Below are 21,579 nucleotides of genomic sequence, written 5' to 3' on the forward strand. Positions count from 1 at the left end.
GAACAGAACTTGTCAGAGAAGAGCCGTGAACTTGACAAACTGAAAAACGAATGGACGTCCTACACTACAGCTCTGAGCAACAAACACTCACAGGAGCTGACAAGTGAAAAGGAAAGAGCTCTCCAGGTACAGTGGTTCGAAAGAATAAACAGGATTCTTGTATGGGAATGGTCAGATTCATTGAATAACTGCTTCATTTCTTTGCTTCTCACAGGCACAAACTCAGTACCAACAACAGCACGAACAACAGAAAAAGGAGTTGGAAAGTTTGCATCAGAAAAGTATTCAGCAGCTGCAGAGCAGACTCTCAGAACTCGAGGTCATCAATAAGGACCTGACAGAGAGAAGATACAAAGGAGACTCCACAGTCAGAGAACTGAAAGCAAAGCTTTCTGGATTAGAAGATGTACGGCTTCCCAAAATCAAGCTTACTACTGTTAGAGCATTACCAGTGCCTGCCTGGGTGTGGCATAGGAAATACAGCATATTAAGTTCATTCATCTCTTCTTCATTCCATATTATGCTTACTATTTAAATATGTCTTTTTAAATTAAAATTACAGGTTTTCTTGAAAAATAAAATTCAATTCCTTCCCAACATTAGGAATGCCAAAGAGCAAAGCAGGAGGTGCTGTCCCTGCGCCGGGAGAACACAACTCTGGATGCTGAATGTCATGAAAAAGAAAAACTCATTAATCAGCTGCAGACACGAGTTGCTGTCCTGGAACAAGAGATCAAAGACAAAGATCAGCTTGTCACCAGAACAAAAGAAGTTTTAGATGCAACACAAGAGCAAAAGGTTTCTTCATTAATTTTCTTTAAACTTGGTAGAACCTTCTTAACTGTGGTTTCCACAGAGCAGGTGCTGACCATTTTTATGAATACAGCAAGTCAGCTTTCAAATGTAGTTAAGATTCTAAATTGTGGCATCAAAAGTATAGTTCATATTTAATATTGTGGTACTGGAGTTACAGTTTATGGTATTTCTGGTAAGAAAAAAAAAGGATTAATGATCCTATAAAATTTGACTGAAAAACACTGACTGATTTCTTGTAAGGATAGTTTTCAAAGAATTAATGAACATTCTACTTGAAATCATAAGCAATGTCTATCACAGCTTTATTGTATTGTGTAACATTCTGTTCAAGGTGATACTGGAAGAGAGTACAGAGGAAAAGCAAAGGCATATTGAAAAACTAGAGACAACAATTAAGTCACTGTCAGCTGAACTCCTTAAGGTTTGTTTGAACATGACAATTCCCTTGTGCAACATCTCCCTTCTTCTAAGGTGTTTATTTTTGTAATATATGGTTTGGGTTTTTTTAATAGGCTAATGAAATTATCAAGAAATTACAAGGAGATTTGAAAACTCTAATGAGTAAATTAAAATTGAAAAATACAGTAACAATTCAACAAGAAAAATTATTGGCAGAAAAAGAAGAGAAACTTCAAAAAGAGCAGAGGGAGTCACAGGAGATGGGACAATCCCTTCAAATGAAAGAGCAGGAGGTATTGATGGGTTAACCTGTGCTGGAAATGCTGTTGTATGGACTTGGTTGGGTTTTGTGGGGTTTAACTTAGTTATAGCAACAAGGTCTTAAATCTTTCCATGCAGTAGAATATACTCTTTTGCTTAGTTAACATGTTTATTTAAATGTGTAATCAACTTCCAGGTTTTTTAATGTTAACCTGATTTGTAAAGGCCATCCATTTGTATGGCAGAAAACTAAAATTGTTTTAAGAGAACAAAGCAATGTAATGGATGAGCCAGCACCCTATAGAAGGCACGTTGATGTGGAAGTTGCTGAAGGGAACAGGAACAGAGTGAACCTTTTTCTTCCATTAAGGACATTGCCCTGTTTAGAGTCCTTGTGCTATTTAATCATAGAAAAATAAAGGTCAGGAAGGATTCTGGCTGTCACCTTGTTGAAATCCTAGCTAAAAGTAGGCCTTCCTTTAGAAGAATTACCATGTTGCTTTTGTGAAAAACTGAGTTCAGACTTCTTTAATTTTAGTACAACTTCATAAGTGCTTTTTTTGTTGTTGTTTGTTGTTAGTATAACACTCCTGATGGTTTTATAATTATTCTGGGCATTACAGGTTTGCAAGCTACAAGAACAGCTAGAAAGTACAATACAAAAACTCGAAGAAAGCAAGCAGTTACTGAAAACCAATGAAAATGGTAGGTTTATGCAGTTTGATTTCAATCCCTCTGTAAAAATGACCCAGTGATCTCACTGCTAATGAAATGGATGGAAGCAGCATTTGGGGTTTCTGTGAAGACCTGCAATTACTGTTGTGTATGGAAAATAAGCCTCTGGCTGTTGAGGGCATGCAATAGCCAAGAGCTGCATGCTGGGAAGCCTTCCTTCCCTTGGGGCTGGTGCTTGGGGCTGTGGGGTGGGGTGGGTGCTCAGAGGCCTGGACATGGGGAGGAAGCTTCAACAAATGGCTTTGCATGGGACTAGGGAGGAAAAACACCCAGTGAGCTGTCACTTTTTGTGAGGAAGGGCTACTGGCCATTTCAAACAGCTTGTAAGAGGTAGCAAATGGACTTGAGCTTTTTCTTCCTCTCTGCAGTTATCACCTGGTTGAACAAACAGCTGAGTGAAGTTCAGATGGCAAAGAAGCTGGACACCCCTGCCAGTGCCCATGGTGGTGGGAGGGCTGCTGTTTCACCTCACAGCATGGTAAGGTAGAGCTGTAAATACCAGGCTGGTGAGGTGGTCATGAGTTGCTACAATGCAGGGCCTTAAAAGAGGGAAAAAAAAGTGTTTTCATCTTCTTCTGGGCCTACAGTTTTGGGTGGGTGTGCTTTGGGGTTGTTAGTTTGTTTTTCAACAATGTAATACCCTGCTGGGTGGTTCTTGTCCTGGGCCTTGTAGGTGAGAATCTTCTAAGCTCTCATTTACATAAAATACACAAAGCAATACAGAATTATCTTGGAAAAGGTGAAGTGCAGTGTGAAGGCAAGAAAAGAAGGCATTTTTGTGTTGAGAGGTTAACTTACTAATTCTCTTTGTAAAGGTTAAAACTCAAAGTGTACTATTTGAATACTCTTACTAGTGATTTTCAGAAACAGGAAAGTCAGGGGCTAAGGAACGCTGCCTGCAGTCATTGTTGAATAATGTAACTTGCTGGTTCTCACCCCGCGTTGTACAAATCTCTGCTGTCACAAAGCAGCAACAGGAACTGATGAGCTGCTTGTTCATAGTGGAAGGGCATGCTCATACAAAGAGGTCTGTTGATTTGTAGATGGATACATTTAATACTTTAATCAATTACAGGGTGTGCAGCTTTTTACTAGCTGAGTGCTCACCTCATCTAACCTTTTTAACGTTATGTTTTCCTTAAATGTACAAAACTTGGAAAAGTGATGTTTTCTTCCCATCAGGAAGACTCACATTAAGTGTTGGCTTTGTAATGGCAGTTAGTTGTTAATTTTGGAATTTTTAATCTCTACAATTACTTGAAGAATTGTGTTTCTCCTTTATGGATGTGTTTTTATTTCTTTTACAGCCTGACCGACCATCCTTTCACAGCTCGGGAATCAGTCATCCCATTTCTCCTTTCTATGCCTTCCAGAACTTTCTGGAACCGACACACAACAAAAATGGGAATTCCCAATGTCCAGTACCAAAGGCAGGCACTTTGACTCTTCTGTTTGGTTAAAAATGTGACAATACAAACTATCAAAGCACAACATTTTGACTATTTCTCAAAGTACATAAATATTTACTGTACTTACTCTTAGGCTCCTTGCTGTGAATATTATGACTGTTATTCTATATATTCTATGTTACAGCTAATGCTTGGCTTTAGGCTGCTTGTTCTCTGCAGGCTTTGCTGCACAGCAGGGCCAGTGAGGTGTGGAAACACAAATCCCTGGGAATTTTTCTCTGGGAATGCTGTCGGGGGAGGGGACTCTCAGATCTGGAGTAACTCTCAACCTGCAGCTCTTTGTCTCTGCAGGTTCAGTTGAACTCACAGCTTTTGAAATTGAGTCGATGTTTGGATGCTCACGCAGTGCCTGCAGCCGGTCACCCAGCGAATAAGGAGAAGTGAGTGTCATCTACTGCAATTTAGTATTTTTATTATTGTATTTATAAAGCCCTTTGTCGTTTTGGTGTGTTTGGAACTGAGTAGAATGGTTCTAGTACCAAGCCTAGTTCTGTGGTCTGCCTTTCTTCGTTACCATGCTAATGAATTTTGTGTTGGTCTGTCAAAACCAGAGGAAGAGCTGTGCTTTTCAGGAGTGGGCCCCAAAGAACAACAGTTCAGCGTTGCTCCTGCTGGCAGATCTAAGCCATCCAGTGCTGGCTTGCTGAAAAAAATAGTTCTAGGCTGTTCTTAATGTACTCAGTGATAGTTCAACTTTAAATGGTAAAGGTCATAGAAAGACGGTAGTCACACTTCTTACTGAAGGTTTTGCTGAGCAAGGCTGTAGCTGCCCTCATTGTAATGCACTGATAATAAACTGCATTTGCTTTAAATTGTAATTGGCCTTTCTGTTTCTAGTGGTGATCAGCTGGGTCTGGAATCCAAGTATTTCAAGAGAAAAGATGACAGCATTCCTTTACGAGGGCTTAGTCAAAACACACTTCACTCGGGTAAGTGGGAAACAGCAGAGCAAGGCCTTATCTGAAATGTACTTGAAGGGCAATAAGAGCCATGGTTCAATGCAGTGTCCTGTGCTGTTCTGCAGAGTACCTGAGACCCTACTTGCCAGCCAAAGCCCAGCCGTCACCAAAAGCTGCAGGAACACCAGCCTCGGCCTATTTTCCTGGATCATAGACAGGGTTCTTACAGTAAGAGTCCTCTTTTAACTGTTAAGGGGATTTTTGAATGTCCTGCAATGGAGTGTTAGTAAAGTATCAGTGTGAACTGACACAATTTTATGAGCCAGTTTTCTTTGAGGAAGGGAGCTTAACTGACTTGGATGATGTTTCAGTGCTTGAGCCTAAAGACAAGAAGATAAAGCCTTAAGGAGCTTTAGTGGGAACAACACTGCTGTCACCAGGGCTGTGCAGAATTTCCTTAGTATATTGCTGACCCTGTAAGTCCTCCTAAAAACCCACCAAAGTTCTCTGGTTTTTTTATAACATGTGTGAAATGTGCATTCCCTGAGTGAGAACACTTACCTGAATTTTTATTTTTTCACTCCTTTCAGAGAAAGGATGAGGGAAAGCACAAGAAAACTGTGCTGTGCTGTCCTTTTCAGTGATGGTCAAGCTCTTATGTTGGCGTGACTGCCTCACTAACCCTCCCTTACAGTTTGGTTTTAAAAACTTGCTTAATTTTGGAACCAGTTTATTTGAAGTGCATTTAGACTTACAAATCTCATACTAAAAATGCTACATTATTTCACTGAAGGTATAAAATTAAAACTTCCCCCTCTTGGTTCCCCTAACTTTTCTGTGAATTGCTCAGTATTACATTCCATAGGCCACCATGTTAAAACATTAAAAGGTGAAGTAGCTGAGAAGTTCCTTTATTTTTATAAATCATACTTTACAAGTGTAAGACTATAAAGAAATTTAAGATTCTCTTACATGTATTCAGCTTGTTCTCTTGTGTGGATTCAAATGCTAGAATCATGTAAGAACCTGTTCTGTGCCATCTTTCACTTGGTGGCCCCTGCAGAACGAGCATGCACAGACTTCTGCCAGGCAAAGTACCCTTACAATAACTATTCCTTATTTTTGTTAAAGGTATTTCATTCCTTTTACTTTAGTTACTCAAGTGCACCCAGAGAGTTGCTCAGTGATTTGTTTTGCTGTGTGAAATGTGTAAGTTTGTTTATAAATTAGCACCATGTTAATGTGTAGTGTCGGGTTTTGTCATGTGTGTTGCAATGGAAATATTAAATGGTTTTTATCAAAAGCTCTGATTAGCTAATGTTTCAGGAGTACTAAACCCCCCTCTCCACTGTACTGCAATTCCCAGCTGAGGTAAGCACCAGCACAGCTGTATTTTGTTTACCTTTCTCTGCAGTTTTCCTGGTTGCATATTGTTCCCCAGGCAGTGCAGTGCCCCAGGCCCAGCCCTGCAGCTCCTCTCCAGCTGTCCTCAGGTGTCAGTGACTGAAGCTGTGGTGATCGTGCAGTGCAGATGAGCTGCAGTCAAAGGAGTGTGGCAGCATCTCCCAGGCCTCTTAAATCAAAAGTGAACCACAGGTGCTCTGGGCCTGGGCAGCCCCAGCCAGGCTGGCTGTGTGGAACTGACTTGTTCCTTGGAGCCTGGATCTGTGGCCATCCTGTTCCACTGGAGGCCCCAGGAAACAAGGAGCCAGCTGCAGGGACCTTGTACTGCTGGACAGCAGAGACCCCTCCACTGTGCTCAGGGCTGCTTTAGCTAACACATAAAGCTCCATGCTGGACCTCTACTCCAGCTGACTGTTCACACCTGCTGAAGTATAACACACATGCAACTACTGAACATCACTGAAGCTTTGAAGAGACATTCACAATTATTTAAAAATTCATTAAAATATTCAACTTTATTAACAGTATATTTACATTTTTTTTCCTGCTCTTGGTCAACCATGGTGAATGTTCAAAGGTAAAAAAGCATTAAGCAATAACCACAAGATGAAAACGTTTTAAACCTATACAATACTTTATACACAAATTTATACAAAGGAACACTTAAATAATACAACTGGACACAAAAATATACACTTTTAGAGAAATTCACATCAGTAATTGTATAAAGCTCTCTTCTGTACTAAGGGTCCTGAAAATGTAGGACTAAAACTTTAGCTCTGTAATGCAAAAGGGTTATTGTGACAGTCCTCAAAGGCCACTATATAGCACACGCACAGATTCAAGGCTATCAGCTTGTAGAGTTCAGTCTGTGTATTCAAGTTTTGAGGTCCTTTATGATTACGCAAACATCAGAAATAGAGTGGTTTAATAAACGGTACAGAGGAAAGCAGAGGTTTAGAGCCAGTATTAAAATCTGCAGGCCCAAAACACCTCCTTCATATTTCAACAAGTGTTTGATACGACCGTTTATCCAAAAATAGAAAGAGTAAATGCACTTACATAAAAATAACTTTTACTGTTCAGCAAGCGTGCTCGTGTGATTTTTATATTAGTACAAACTTAAAAAAAACCTGCCATGTGACTATTAAAAGAAATGATACCAATTCACCTCCCTACTTAAGTACATTTACATTAAGGCTTTGAATCATCTGACCCAAGATTTTACAACATTAAAACGAATGGGTCCACATGGATGCCAGTCTGTCTCATTGAGACGTAGCATGACTAGAATTAAAGCTCACCACCGTAAGGAAACAGAAGGACACATGCTCATGCCTTGACTATTGTTTGTCTCTGAACTAGAATGTAAAGTTTAGCAGTAACAGTATTTCATGGCAAGAGACAAGTATGTAACAGTTTGTTTATAAAAGCAAGTTAGTTTTTAGTTCAATGGCAACATCTTTGGAGAAAGTTCCTGTTTCAATTCCTACAGATTTCATGCAGAAAGATGCTTCTTAAGATTACCTTAAGAAATTACATTTTGATGGAGTTGGAATGTGTATCCCAAACTGCTGATGAAAGAAGAGTCCAAACAGTCTTCCTGGGATTTTTGTCATACATTTGTATCTTGCAGTAAAGGTTCTTTAGCTTCACCAGGAGCTTGTGGGCTGTGGGGATGGCCGTGGCTGCCACAGTGTTTCTTCCAGTTGCTGGATCTTACATTTAGGTTTGTGTGTTCAGGAATAAACAAGGCAACAAGTAATGCCAACAGCACAGAGCACGCTCCAAATAAGAACGGAGGTCCAGGAATTATGGAATTCTGAAAACAACAACAGTGACACCACAAAGCATTAATGAGCCTTTAGACACACATTAACAGCCTACAGTTGCTAATTACCCATTTCAAGAGTGGGAAGAGCTGCTCCCTAACACACTAGTGAATACAGTGCAGACTTTTAGAAGGAATGAGAAGGAATTACATCCTAAGATTTAGGACAAGGGAGCACATGGTTCATATTAATGCTTGCCAACTTCCTTTTCTAGTGCAAGTTCTTCCTGCTGAGTTTCCCCAAAAGCTTAATAAAAAAAGAATTGAGCGCTTGGTAAAAGGACAACACAAAAACCCATGCACCAGTAGTAACTGTCCATCCTTCCCTCAAGGTAGTCTCCTCACAAGGGTCACAGTTGTCTATGACTGTCAGCTGTAGCTATTTGAAAATTAAACTAAACCAGTGCATGTAATTAAATATAGTTAAATAACCCTCCCCTGAAGGACTTAGAAACCTCTTGCTACACCCTTCATTTGCAGTCAGTGTAACAAAATGTAACACAGCATTGAACTGATGGGCACAGGAGCCCTTCCTAACAACTTTTGGAAGCAGTAAGTACAGAATAAACGTACCTGTTGTAAATGGTATTGTGCAACCACACTACCTCCTGATGGTGATTCGGGCATGGGCAGTTCATTCAATTCAACGTGAAATATATAGAATATAAAACCATAAAGTGCTGGTCCCAAACCATTACAGAGTCCTCGAATTCCTGTAATCATCCCCTGAACAACACCTGGGAAAAGTGAAATACATGTTCTTACCTAGCTGTAGCTATACATAGATAATTAACTATTTCTGTTGACTTCACCTAAAAACTGATGCAGGCAAGAAAGCTCTAAATGGTGTTGCACTCTGGGTAGCAATAACCAAGGGGTGCCAAGAGCTGGTCATTATCATATACTCGAGTGGTTTTTCTATCTGCCTCTAGCAGAGGGCAGTGCCTGCCACGCTGAGCTAGTTCAGAGGCCAGGAGAAGGATACTTATCCCTGCTGTCATTGTCTCACACGGGAGAGAGAGCACTGTGTGCAACAGCGAGGAACAGTGCCCCGAGTTTGCTGAGTATTTTGCTACCACAGGGCCTTGTTGAAAGTCTTCCCTCTGCACCAGAAGTACATGGTACGCACACAGTGCAACTTCCAAGGAACCTCAGGTGTCTGGGCTGCCCTGCCAAGCCTCAGCCTGGCTGACAAGCACTAAGCCCAGAGCCCAGTGTGCCTGCACAGTATTCCTTGCCTAGAATTCCAAGAACCAGGAGCAAACCTACCCTGCTGGTCCGCATCAGCAGTTCGTGAGACCAGGGCGCTGACAGCTGGGAAAGTAATGCTGGACATGGCGGCCACGGCGCCGGCTGCCCACATCATCCTGCAAAACACACACTGCAGTGAGCGCTCCGGGGCCGCAGCTCTGCCCGGGGAGCGCGGGGCCGCCCCCAGCTATCCTGCACTCACACCCTATGCAGAAGGGATAAATGCAAACCAAGCCCCACCGGCCAGACCAGAGAGAAACGTGCGTACCATGGCTCTGATCCAAAGCCATACCACGCCAGCTGCAGTATTTGGAACCCCAGGCCCAGCAGGATGGTGTTCTTGTTTCCAATGGACCGCATCAGTAAACTCAACACTATTGTCTAACAGAGAAGGGAAAAGTAAAGTGTCAGAAAAATAACATCTCATTCTAAATATTAAACACAGATAAGCTGATGAGTTAATGAATTAAAAAACAACAAAAAACCTGAAAACATTTTATACTTAATGTCAAATACATGCAATAAACTAATTTTTAAGTAGTGTTCTTCAGAAGCAGTATTTGCCTCTACCAAAAAAAACCAGAGTCATTTAGCAAGTAATATGACCAAACCATCACCCCTTCTTTGATGTACAAAGGATTTCGTTTTCCCTTAATGAAGCAAACCCTTGTTGTCAAGTGTTTTCATCTAACTTAGAGTCTTAACCAGTTTTCAGAGATTTAATAAAAAACAGACACAGAAAAGCTGAATCACATTTATGGAATCACAGTGTTCTCCATTCTCCACAGTGCTTCCTTCTTTTCAGCTTGCCACATCAATGACACACACAGCAGTAACTCACCTGTGCAATAATGGAAAGAATCCCAAGGACTGCTATAAATGCTGCAACACTTTCAGATGAAAATCCCATTATCTATATTTAAAAAAAGGCAATTTGATTATTAACCATAAACCATATGTCATGATGTCACAAACCCCAGTGAGGGAACACACAGTGCAGAAGACATTATTATTCAGCTCCTCATCTTTTTTCTCATTACATCAAACAAGTAAATGAAAATAAAGGGACATAAACAGAAAACAATTAAATTGTTCCCTCAAAAATAAAGCCAGTTCAACATATTTAACCTCAAGAATAGTCCAAGAATAATGCAAATAATTACAAAATGCAAGAAACTGTTTTGTAACTCATTCATCACTCCCCTCTCCTCTCTGTCTAAAAAACAAACAAGAGGACTTAAACCAGTTCGTGGGAGCTTCTAAATTATATGAGTTATCTGTACTTTCCATACTAGTTCAGTAATACTGAAAACTTTCTTTAATCCTGTAAATCTACTTTTGTTCAAATTCATACCAAAATGTTACATTACCTGTCTGAGGTATAGGAAGAAGCTGGAATATTGGCCTGCCTCTGGGAGGTAGGAAAGAAAGACTGTTATGCAGATTAGCAGCACAATGGAGTCCTGGCCGACTTTCTTCAGGGACTACGGCAAGAAAAAAGATTTAAAAAATATTCCACCTTCATTTCCAAAAAGCATTCCTAGCTGGGCTCTGAAAAGCCTGTCAATGAAATTGTTACGTGACACCACCAAAGCATTCCCTTTATGTTTAGCAAGATTGTTGGCAAAAGTATCATCAGTGAACCAAGGTCAAGCTTGAAGAAATTGCAGGCTTTGTTTTTCAAGCCTGAACTATCGTAAATTCAGTCTCTTCCCTGTCTCCAAACTCAGTATCTACAAGTAACAAAATATTCCCTATTTTAGTAGCTTACTGCAAAGGGGTCAGCCTGTTCCCACGAAATGGGTGCTCCCCAGGATGCTGGCCTCATCTTCTCTGGCAGCGATTCCGGTACAGCAACAAGGATAAAACAAATGTCCAGCAGGGCTATTGCTGTAGCCAGCACCACCACCAGGCTGTCTCCGTACGCTCGGCCAAGGTAGGCACCGATAGCAGGGCTGGTGACTAAACTTGCTGCAAAAGTTGCCGAAACCTGAAATAAGTAACAGCTGGTAAGATTTTCAGTGAGACAAGTCAGCAGTGTTACTACCCACATTTCCTCCTTTTCAGAAGCCTAACCATTTAAATCACATAGTAATTAAAAGTAACCTTTTTCCTATGCCTATGTGGTAGCACCTGTGTGTTTTAGACAATCACAATTTTTCAAGAAAAACGTTCTTTTTCTGATAACTGGACAGCAATGTGAGGCTCACAGCACTCTTGCATGTATTGACATAATTAAGTTTAATTAACTACAGACTCTACTAATACCTCTGGGAAGCAATAAGCTGTATTTAATCTCCATATTAGTGAAATAGGCAATGTCTGTTAAAAAAAAGAAATCACATGTATAAAGGGTATATTAAATGTAATATGCTGGTTAATCCAACTCAGTAGCTCTCAGTTGACCAGCTGGCCTTGTGAAAGATGTTAACTTAAAAACTGAAGGAACTTTCTCAACGTATCTCAATCCCTGATGTGTACAGGCACAGAGAAACTATTTTGTTCTATATCCATTGCTTTCAGCTCTTCCTGCTGAATGGTAATGGATTCTGTAACTTAAACACAAAAAATAATTCTGCTAATCCATAATAACATGAGGCTGTGAAGGCTCCTGGGACCTGGCACGGTATCAGGAGATAATGGAGAAGCAGAGGTGAGTTGTAAGAACTTAGACAAGTAACTCAGCTAAGTTTGTTCTGAACTGCAGCACAGCAGAGTGACTGGAGACACAGGCAGGCGCAGTCAAGTGCCACACAGTGGCAGTTCCAGAACAAAAGGTGAGGTTTTTGAAAAGATGACAAGAGTAGTACCAGTGTGGACAACAAAGGAGGAATAACTAAAGCTCCTCAAATTACATCATTAAGACTGATAAGAGCTGTTGAGACAGACACTCAAGATAGCTTTTAACACCATCATGTTTTGTTTCATTTAGAAGCAGAATATTCAAGAGATACAAGACTGGATGACAGGAACAATTAAACAGAAAAACCTGACTCCAAATTAAAAACAACTTGCGTAGGAGCATTTTGAAAAGCATTACAAACTGAAGGGCTTAGTACTGAATACCACAGGAAAAGAGCCCAAATAATACATACCAAACCATAGGCCATGCTTCTCTCATGTTCTTGGGTTATGTCTGCTACATATGCAAAAACTACAGAAAATGTCACTGCAAAAACTCCAGACACGGAGATTACAGCAAAGTACCACCTAAGAACACGATAAAAAAAAATTAGAACAGCTAAATAGAAACAAAAAGTCTATTCAGTCCAAGTGCAGTTGAACAATAAATTACCTTGTCCAACTTATCCTGACAATTTATTGAGATAATCTTGGATAAAGCCGATGTGAACGTGTCTTGACAGAACTGTGTAACTTCTACGTGCACCAAGTACAAACAGCACGATTTTTAACATCTACAAAAAGCTGCTGTGATTAAGTACTACTAGGAAACGAGGTGTTCAGCTAATAAACTCAACTGGTCTATGACCCAAAGCAAATTAGGAACTTCAGTATTTTGAGAACCTGGTCATTGAAAGGCCTCAACATCTGCCATATCTTTATGCTATAGGCACTAGCACTTGGCATTTGAAACCTTAATAAACACTTAGAAACAAGCTCCTTCTGAAGAGAGATGAGCAAGCCTGTGTGACCAGAGGGAAAACAGAAAAGGCTGACGGAGCTACCTGAGCAGCTGGCACTGGCCTGTGTCAGTGCAGGCTGTGCCACTGCTGCTCCACCCTCAGGGACAGCACAGGGGTCAGGGAGCGAGCCCGGGCCTCTGACTCCTGCCATACCTGGGCAAGGTTCCAGCCAGTTAACAGGTCAATAAGGTGCACACAGCATCAAAGCCAGTCGATTTTAGAATTGGAGAAACAAAAGTGTAAAACTTGTGCAACTTGTAGGTTACAAATGGTTATTTCACGCACCTGCATTACGTAATGTTTTGATTTCAGTGTTGCTGGCTGGTATCTGAGTGAGAACTGTGGCCACAATCCATGCCTGCACAGTCCTGGAAAACACTGGACTGTTTTCCAGCTTTGGCAGATGTGCTGGAGCAGGACATAGGGCTTACAGCACAGAGATCAAAATCAGCAGCTATTGAAATTCTGACCAAGGCCTTTGGCCTCATGGCAGCTGCTTCAGGTTTACTGTTCCCCCAGCTTTGCACAGAAGTAATACAAAAGCCTCAACCTTCCATCAAGCACAAACAGCATTTTATCAACAATGCTACACACATAAGCATTAGATAGCAACCTTGAAAAGCAACAGCCAATCTGGTGTGAAACAATTTACTAACCATGGGCTGATCTTCATTAGTGGTATTGGTGCACAGGTAAAAAATACTGTTAGCAGCAAGAAGGACTTTCGTCCCCACACGTCAGACAGGGCACCTATGAGTGGGGCACTGAGAAACGACAATAAGCCCTAGGTGAAACAAAACATTTGAAGTTAGAACTAAGTGGTCAGACTCGTGATAGCTGACCACAGCACAGTCCAAGAGCACTGGTTCAACTCAAGTCAATGGCTACAGTGCAATGCACCAAAAGCAATGTGACCAACCATCACTCATCTTCTCTCCCATGTCTGGTTAAATAAAATTTGAGATCTGTTACCTCAGAACTACACAAAATTCAAAATGCAGATGGATCCAGTCATACTAGCAGTTTCATGAACTGTGTGTTACTGTCTTCTTAAAATTCACATGAATCTAAGTAATGGAAAATATCCTACTGGGGCAACAAGCTCCGAGTAAAAAATTATCCACTTTTAACACCATATGCATCATTTGGGATTAATCAACTACCTTTTTATTTGCTGAACCCAAACAGTAGATACAGGCCAAGCAATACCTTGTTGAAAGTAAAAAGATGCACACCTGCCTTTTTAGCAGTAATTTATTCCCTTTTTATTTATACTATGAAAGCCATACTGAAAAACCTCTTGACTGTTTCTCTCAGCTGGCAGTTATTTCTATATTCCTCCCACCACTCACTTTAAACTGTACTTGTGATTAACTTCTGTCAACTTACCTTTACTCCTTGAATTAGACCATTCATTAGAAATGTATGTTTTGGGAAGGTTTCATGCAAAACCTGGAGAAGAAATATGAATACTGTCATTTACACAATATCAACTACAAATATTGCTCATGACACATCCAACTTTATGATGCACAGTAGTTTTTTTATTTTCATAGATTACAGAGAAAAGAAAGAAGAAAAAAAGCAAACTACAAACAATGTGATTAATTTGCAAGGAAGGCATTTTGAGATTTCAGTGCCTGAAATGTAAATAAACCACAGAGAACCTAGAAAATTATCTCAGACCAGACTCTCCACATGTTACTGTGTCATCTGTTGGGGACTGGAGAGAGAGAGGAGACGTCACCATCCTGAAGCGGCTCTCAGTTTGGCGAGCAGAAGCCAGAAATGGAGCTGACTCAGTCTGATTTGTGTTTAGATGACAGGGATTTCATTCAGTGACAATGTGCAGTTCATACCCAAGAAACTGTTCATGGGTAACATCAGCTTTCAGAGCAGCACCAAGACTGCATTTTAAGTGGAGTTGGCTTGGGAGATTTTTTAGCCTTAACTCCTTTTAATTTGTCAGCATGTATCACTCACAAATTAAATCCAAATTAAAAGCAACCGACTACATGAGAAAGTACTTTGGTACAAACACATTGATATGACTGTCTCACAAATCACAGGGATGCTTTGACTGGTGGAACACAGTCTGTGCTCTGAAGCTTCTGCTTAAAACACAGCCAGGTCAGCAAAGACCTCCCTACCTACACACACGCTTGCATAATGTTAGTAAATTTCAAGTGTATTTTTGTCCTTACATTTGTAATGTGCCAATGTTTTATGGCATCTTGAAAGGAAAGAATTTCATTACCACCTTACTGGTTTCAATCAGAAAATATTTACATGTAAGCTTGAGTGTTAGCAGACTTGCATGTAAACAGCTGTGCTACAACCATTACACTGCTATAACGAAATAATTGAAATTTTGGTATCATCCAAAATTATAGAACTTTTTTTTCACTTGTACAACAGAGCAGCTCAGTCATATGTAATTTTCATTTCATGTAATTCAGAAGACGCTGAGTGCCTTTGCAGTAATTGTCCCACCTCCCACAGAGTGAGAAAAAGCTCCCGAGGATTACCTACCACTAGAGTGGGAGCTGTCAGGAGTCCCCAAGCAAAAAACTCCAAGAAGATCACAATAACAGCATGGTAGACACTAGGTGAACCTATTCCTTGAGGCTGAAACAGGACAAAAGACAGGTGATTAAAACATCTGATCATCTATCAGAGTCATGAGAAATGCATCTGAACACTATAAACAGAAGGATTAATAATGAAACAGGACTCAAAACTTGGGAATAGTTACCCAAGCTAACTGGTACAGAGTTACCGAGTAACCCTTTGATGCTACTGTCCTGAAGTGTCCTGCTCTTACTCTGCAGAATCCTTCACTGCCATCTCAAAAAATAAATCTCTTACATTGCCAATCTGGGAAACAAGGATGCTACAGAGAAAACAGACTCTTCTTCAGGGAATTAGTTTGTTTTCCTTGAAAAAATGCTTAAGTCTATGCAGAGCCGCATGGAACCAAGATTCCATGGTTTCAAAACACGACAGTGTTCACACTCAGCTATCCCCAAGTCTCACTACCTGGTCTATCAAACAGCTCTTCTGTTACTAAAAGGTACCACTGCTACATACAAAACATGGCTCTAAACCAGGAAAGAAACTAAAATCATGAGCACCAGAAGCAAATCTCAGGAACAGCACTGATCACTTCCCAAATACTGAGTGCAGGCCTATCAGTTACAGTGTGCTTCAAATGCAGGAAGAGATGCAGATAAAAGGTTTGACAAAGGGAACTCGAAATTGTTCAGTGATTTAGTAGAAGCAGAGGTAGCTTTTGAAGAGAACAAAAAGAGCATGGGTGGGACAACCTGCTCATCTGGTAGACTCTGTAAATGCTGTCAAACAACATACCATAGTTCAACATTTGCAAATTAAGGACAGGGCTCACTAATTATTTTCATATGAAAGCAGTATGAATAACTCCTCAGAAATCTTACATGCATTCTTTCAACTTAGAAGTGCTGCCTTAACATCTACTTTGCCTGCTCTGTGCAAAGGTGAGCTACTAACAGAGCGGCCCTGATGTGATCAGACCTCGCATTTACACTGAGCACACATACACAGGCTAAGGACCTCAGCTGCTTCCCGAGGAGGCTCAGAGGGATTTTATCAATGTGTATAAGTAGCTAATGGAAGAGCAAAGACAAGAGCCAGACTCTTCTCAGAAGTGTCAGTGACAGGACTGGAGGCTCATAGTGAAAATACAACAAATTATACTTGTACCTCAAAAAAGCAACCCCCTCTGAAACAGTTTCCATCTTCCAAACCCCAGTGGACATAGTCCTGAGCAAACTGCTCCAGCTGACCCTGTCTGGGGTAAGACACTGGGGTAGTTGGATTAACAATGTTGGAGGTGCCTTCCAGCCTCAAATACAACACAATTTTAAGCTGCAGTTAGGTAATACTGGAGTCTTTCTTTTATTAGGAGATTTATGCAAGCCACACCTAACTTTTCTTTCCAGATTCCAGTATTTCCAACATAGAAATAAAGAGCTTATTGAACAAATGTAGGAAATAAATACAGAAAACCTCACTGCCTACTCACCCCTATTGCTAGAAAAAGTCTTAATTTTCAAAAGTAACCATATCAATCTGTAAGAGGTGAATTACAGAAGTACCTCAGCACTGTGCTGTTTTTCTTTTCCAAGCTCTCTTCAGTAAATACAGACATACCATACAGATATTTCTGCTATATTTTCAGCCTAAGGAGGTAAATTAACAGTCTTTGTAGGTACAGAGAGTGGCTATAATTATCATCTCTTCCCACAATTCTTTTCCCTTTCCCCCCACAATCCTTATTTTAGCTTTGGGTTAAAAATTTATCCAGCTCTGCACAAACTGTAAGTATCAATGTTAGCTGTTTGACTCAGTCTCATAAAATCAGGTTCATTCTGATAGCCCCCAGATTCCTGTCACATTGCTGGCACATGGCCCCTTGAGGCATGACAGACAGTGAGGGAGGTGTCACAAACCATCCCACCCCTTCCAGCATGGGAGTCAAGAGCACCTCCATTCACAGCAAACACGAACGAAGGCAAAGGCCATCTGTCCCCATGCTGCCCTCCTCCACAAAGCCAAACAGCAGAATGAAAGCAGCGGCTGCTCTGCACAGAACTGCTGCTGACTTTAGAGGCCTCGGGTGGGTGAGTGCTGCCCTCTGCCCTGTCATCCAGCTGTAAGCAACACCAACAGAGCTTTCCAACACACTGGCAAAAATGAACAGAAGGGACATTTAGATCACTAGGGTTCAACTTCCCTGCTTTCTTGTTGCTAGTGCTCACTTATCACCAGGTACTTATCACAGATTATTTGTTCTTATCAACAAAAAGGTAATTTAGTCACATTTAGATCATCATCTCTATGGCCATTTTTAAAGGTGGTGGGAACTATCGAGTAACAAGGATGCTTCTGAGGTGAAAGGGAAGGAGATGAATAAGCAGTTACACTGCAGTGTATTAAGACACATTATAAGCATTCAGTCCACAAGGTTTCAGTACCAGTCTGATGCACCCTCCCAACCCAACAGGTACAGTGCAGGTGCTGGGTGTTCAGCCCTGCCCTACTCTACAAACCTGCCCCCTGTGCTTTCCAAAGGGGCTAACACAGTGTAATGCAATGGCTTAAGTGCAACTGAATCAGAAGGCCCTAGTCCTGGAGAGAAAAGACACAGGGGCCTTGTGAGAACAAGGTGGAACTGAGATGTTCCAATCAGAATAACAGCAACCCTCCTGTTACAAGTAGCCAGAGCGTATTTCTGCCTGGCTAAACCTGCAGCACAAATAGGGCTCCAAGAATGCCTTCTCCTCTGGTTATAGAGAAGATGTCTTTAATCAAACACCTTGTACTCTCATTCATGCCAGTGATAAAAAGTGTACATGCCAGGCAAGCCTAAGAACACACATCTGACAACAACAGAATAACTATCAAAGCAACAAAGGCATTCTATGTAAGACCAGAGCTGTTGCTTCTCTGCTGGAAAGGAAAAAGCACCATATGAAGCCTTAATCTCTAATTTGTTTCATGACTGCTTCAAAAATGCATTATCTTACATAAGATGAATACATAAAGGAAGGAAAAATTAAAATTGCTGGGGAAAAAAAAGTGTTGAAATAGAAGTCGTGGCTGCCCTACCCCTGAAGTGTTCAATGCCAGGCTAGATGGGATTTTGAGCAACCTGCTCTATGGAAGGTGTCCCTGCCCATGGCTGGGGGTTGGAAATAGATGATCTTTAAGGTCCTTTCCAACCCAAACCATTTGTGATTCTATGAAATCACTTCACTGGTGTTACTGACTCTCCTTTGGTGAAATCTGACAACACACACTTGAGTACAACACACCATTACACATTTTTTCTGTGATACAGCTACTAAAGCTGCAAATAGAAAACCACAAAAATACCACTATGCACCAACCCAAGCTCCTGCACCACCCACTGCCTTGTCAAGGAGACCCAGCAGAAACTGCAGTGGGAGGAGAGCCTTTGCAGAAACAATGGGTGGGTTTTCCTTTTTGCTTTTTTGGTGCTTGGTTTTTGTTTTGTTTTGTTTTTTGGTTTCCCATCAGAAACTCTTTCTGCCTGTACCACTGCCTCATTAGTCATCTGTACATTCTTTCTGGCTCACACAATTTTCTCTGATGTCAAACAATTCCAAAATAAACCAATCAGGCTGGAAAGTGCACATGAAGATGCTTGATTAATTACTGATTTGCCAGTGGGAGACATTTAAGACATAGGGGCCATTTTCAGGCACCTGTTTCCCAGAATGTCACACACCACACTGGGTAATGAACAAAGCAGCTGAGGATGCTGAGCACTGAAGGCTAACTTAACATTTCAGCAAATATTAAACAAAATTCTATGCATGGAGTTTCTGCTGTTGTTATAAAGAACACTCTGCTATATCAGACTTCATAACTTAAAGAATGTATTTAACACAAACAAATTCCATTTCTTTAAAGGCAGAAAGTATCACAAGCTGAACTTTTTGTAGCCTAACAACAATCTACATACCTTCAGCTAATGCTTATGGCCCATTTTTCCACTGTTTTCCAATGTAAATTAAATTATTACAGAATGGGCGTTTGCATTCAGCTTTTGAAACTGGTGGGAGGCACCGAATGATGTAGCACAAGTATCATTGAATGCAGTTAATTGTAATAGATATTTCTCCTCTCTTGGCAAAAAAAAGTTAAAGTTGAGAAGTTAGGGACACTTGGAAACACACTGTATCTTAATCAATGATACTCCAGAGAGAAATTATGAAGCACCGTGTGCCCTGAGTAACATTTACTCTGCTTGTATTACTCAATCTAAAACACTTGCATTTAACACGTGTACAAGGTAATCTCATATATTTCTATCTTTAAAAAGAACAAGAACACATCTTAGAAAACACCAACAACCATCACCAAAATTCGTTTTGCTTCCTAGCACTTAAGTAATCCAGCCAGTTGGCCACTTCGATGAACAAGTAATGAGACTGTGTCTCTTCTCCATTATTGTTCCAAAAAGACAAACTGAAGGGCCATCAGCAATTTAGTCTGTCAAGATGTCTCGTTATTTGAAATAATGGCATTGTATATAGAACAGGGCACATCGAAGCTACAGTGTTACACAGTGGAAAAAATCCAGGGGCAACGATACACTGCAAGTAATGGCACTCATCAATGCAAAAAAAACCAACCAAAAAACCACCCAAACCAAATCCAAGCTCCAGCAGCCCAAACACTTAACTTCCTTTATTTTTCAAATTTATGTATTTAAGAGGAAGCAAAATAGTGGGAAGAACTGCAAAAACCTTTCTTCCGGGAGCCATCTGGGGGACTGCTCAGGGCTGGCGTCTGTCCCCCTCGCGGGCCCGTTCTGTCTGACCACGGGCACAGCGGGGACAGCGGTCGCTGCCAATCGCCGGCAGCCCCTGCGTGCCCTCGCTCACGGGAGCCACGCTCGGCTCGGGCAGGCTCCGCTCACCTGGGCGGCCGTAACGACCCGCCGTGCCCCAGGCCCAGCGCCTGAGGCCGCACTCGCTCCTGCGCCCCAAAACCCGGCCGACGCGAGGAACAAACTGCGTTTGCGGGCGGAGCGAAGCAGCCTGACACGCTCACAGGTGCTCCTCGGGCAGCCGCCCCGCGGACACCGGCCCGGGCTGCCGAGCGCGCCCATCGGGGCTGCGGCGGCCGTGAAGGCACCGCGACCGACACAGGCGAGGCCGGCCCGAGGCCCGCGGGCCCACCGACCCGGCCGGACCGGGCCCTACCCGCCCGGGGCCGGCCCCCGCACCGCCGCGGAGGTCGGGGCTCTCCGGGGCCCCCCGCCGCCGCCAGCCGTCCCCCGGGCCGCCCCGCGCCCCCGGCCTCACCGTCCCGCCGTCCTTAATGATGATCTTCTTGGCCAGCATGATGCTGCGGTTCACGGCGCGCTTCTTCTTCTTCCCCGCCTGGGTCATTTTACCATCGCACCCCAGGGGGCGGCACCAGCGACGGCACCAGCGGCCGCTCCCGGCTCCCTTCGGGCCTCGGCTCCCTCCGTCCCTCCGGCGCGGCCGCCGCCACCCCTCACGCGCCCGCCGCCATCTTGCGCAGCCCCACCGCGCGCGCAGTCGGCGCTGCGCATCACGCGATCGCGCCATTGGCCGCGCGCCGCTCACGTGCGCCGAGCGCCCCGCCCGCGTCGGGAAGTGCGGGCTGGCGACGGGAAATGGGCGCCTTTGGGAGCAGGGCCGGGAGGCGCCGCTGCCACGGCCGGCCCCCGCCCAGCCCCCGCCGCTGCCACGGCCGGCCCCCGCCCAGCCTCCGCCGCTCACCCCCAGCCCGACAACACCGCGGGCTAAAGCACGCGAGCGCGGCCCCTCGGGGGGTCCTGCGGGAGCCTCAGGTTCTTATCCGCCCCCCCAAACATCACCCGTCCCTCCCACCCGAATCGAAACAACCAGCCCCGCTTCCTCCTTCCCGGAACTGCTGAGGCACCGGGGAAAAAAGGAGCAAAGGACGGCAGTTCGTACGGGATATACCTGACATTCCTAGAGCCAGAGTACACAAACACAGATATAATCCACCCTAAAGATCCAGCCTGGAGACAGACATTCTACTTAATTACTGTCAAGTTTTAAACTTAGTTTATGAAAGCTCTAACACCTTCAAACGGGCAGGTCATCCCAGGTTCTGATTTACCACAACGCCCGCAAGTAACAAGATAACAGGGATCAGCTTCCCCATGGCAGCATGCCAATTAACGGAGAAAATCTTTTAGAATCATGTGCTGGCATTATTAGGTTTTTTGTGGCTTATAAATTCATCCACTGCTGATGTCTGGCATCACTAAAGAGCAACAGCTGTCCCTCCTGTACTATTAT

General features: G+C 42.7%; 2 protein-coding genes across 5 annotated transcripts in view; one reads left to right on the forward strand and one right to left on the reverse strand.

The window, feature by feature from the left end:
* Window positions 1-6,501, forward strand: part of SASS6 (SAS-6 centriolar assembly protein) — a 12,934-nt gene extending 6,433 nt beyond the window's left edge. For 3 of the 4 annotated variants that reach the window (XM_069022563.1, XM_069022567.1, XM_069022566.1), the window contains 11 exons: window positions 7-126; window positions 215-406; window positions 604-798; window positions 1,148-1,237; window positions 1,329-1,508; window positions 2,100-2,181; window positions 2,580-2,689; window positions 3,519-3,641; window positions 3,972-4,060; window positions 4,518-4,609; window positions 4,705-5,882. In XM_069022563.1, coding sequence (XP_068878664.1) covers window positions 7-126; window positions 215-406; window positions 604-798; window positions 1,148-1,237; window positions 1,329-1,508; window positions 2,100-2,181; window positions 2,580-2,689; window positions 3,519-3,641; window positions 3,972-4,060; window positions 4,518-4,609; window positions 4,705-4,793 — 1,362 coding nt within the window. In that variant the 3' untranslated portion in view covers window positions 4,794-5,882. Of the gene's footprint in view, window positions 1-6; window positions 127-214; window positions 407-603; window positions 799-1,147; window positions 1,238-1,328; window positions 1,509-2,099; window positions 2,182-2,579; window positions 2,690-3,518; window positions 3,642-3,971; window positions 4,061-4,517; window positions 4,610-4,704; window positions 5,883-5,993 lie in introns of those variants that run through there. The other variant, XM_069022565.1, reaches the window with a different exon arrangement.
* On the reverse strand, window positions 6,469-20,830 carry MFSD14A (major facilitator superfamily domain containing 14A). The gene is made up of 12 exons (XM_069022568.1): window positions 20,587-20,830; window positions 15,242-15,337; window positions 14,099-14,161; window positions 13,366-13,493; window positions 12,161-12,275; window positions 10,837-11,055; window positions 10,436-10,549; window positions 9,907-9,978; window positions 9,334-9,446; window positions 9,084-9,181; window positions 8,388-8,551; window positions 6,469-7,805 (listed from the first exon to the last, which is right to left on the reverse strand). The coding sequence occupies exons 1-12, from the start codon at window positions 20,671-20,673 to the stop codon at window positions 7,599-7,601; spliced, it is 1,476 nt and encodes a 491-aa protein (XP_068878669.1). The 5' UTR covers window positions 20,674-20,830; the 3' UTR covers window positions 6,469-7,598.
* Between the last annotated feature and the right edge of the window lie 749 nt (window positions 20,831-21,579).

Source organism: Aphelocoma coerulescens, chromosome 8 (genome assembly GCF_041296385.1).
Source record: "Aphelocoma coerulescens isolate FSJ_1873_10779 chromosome 8, UR_Acoe_1.0, whole genome shotgun sequence".
Classification (NCBI taxonomy): domain Eukaryota; kingdom Metazoa; phylum Chordata; class Aves; order Passeriformes; family Corvidae; genus Aphelocoma; species Aphelocoma coerulescens.

Coding starts and splice junctions, on each gene's coding strand:
- MFSD14A (XM_069022568.1), bottom strand. CDS start 20,673: ATGACCCAGGCGGGGAAGAAGAAGAAGCGCGCCGTGAACCGCAGCATC. Junction 14,162..15,241: donor TGACAGCTCCCACTCTAGTG/GTAGGTAATCCT, acceptor TTTCTTCTCCAG/GTTTTGCATGAAACCTTCCC. Junction 9,447..9,906: donor TTCTTTCCATTATTGCACAG/GTGAGTTACTGC, acceptor CTTCTCTGTTAG/ACAATAGTGTTGAGTTTACT.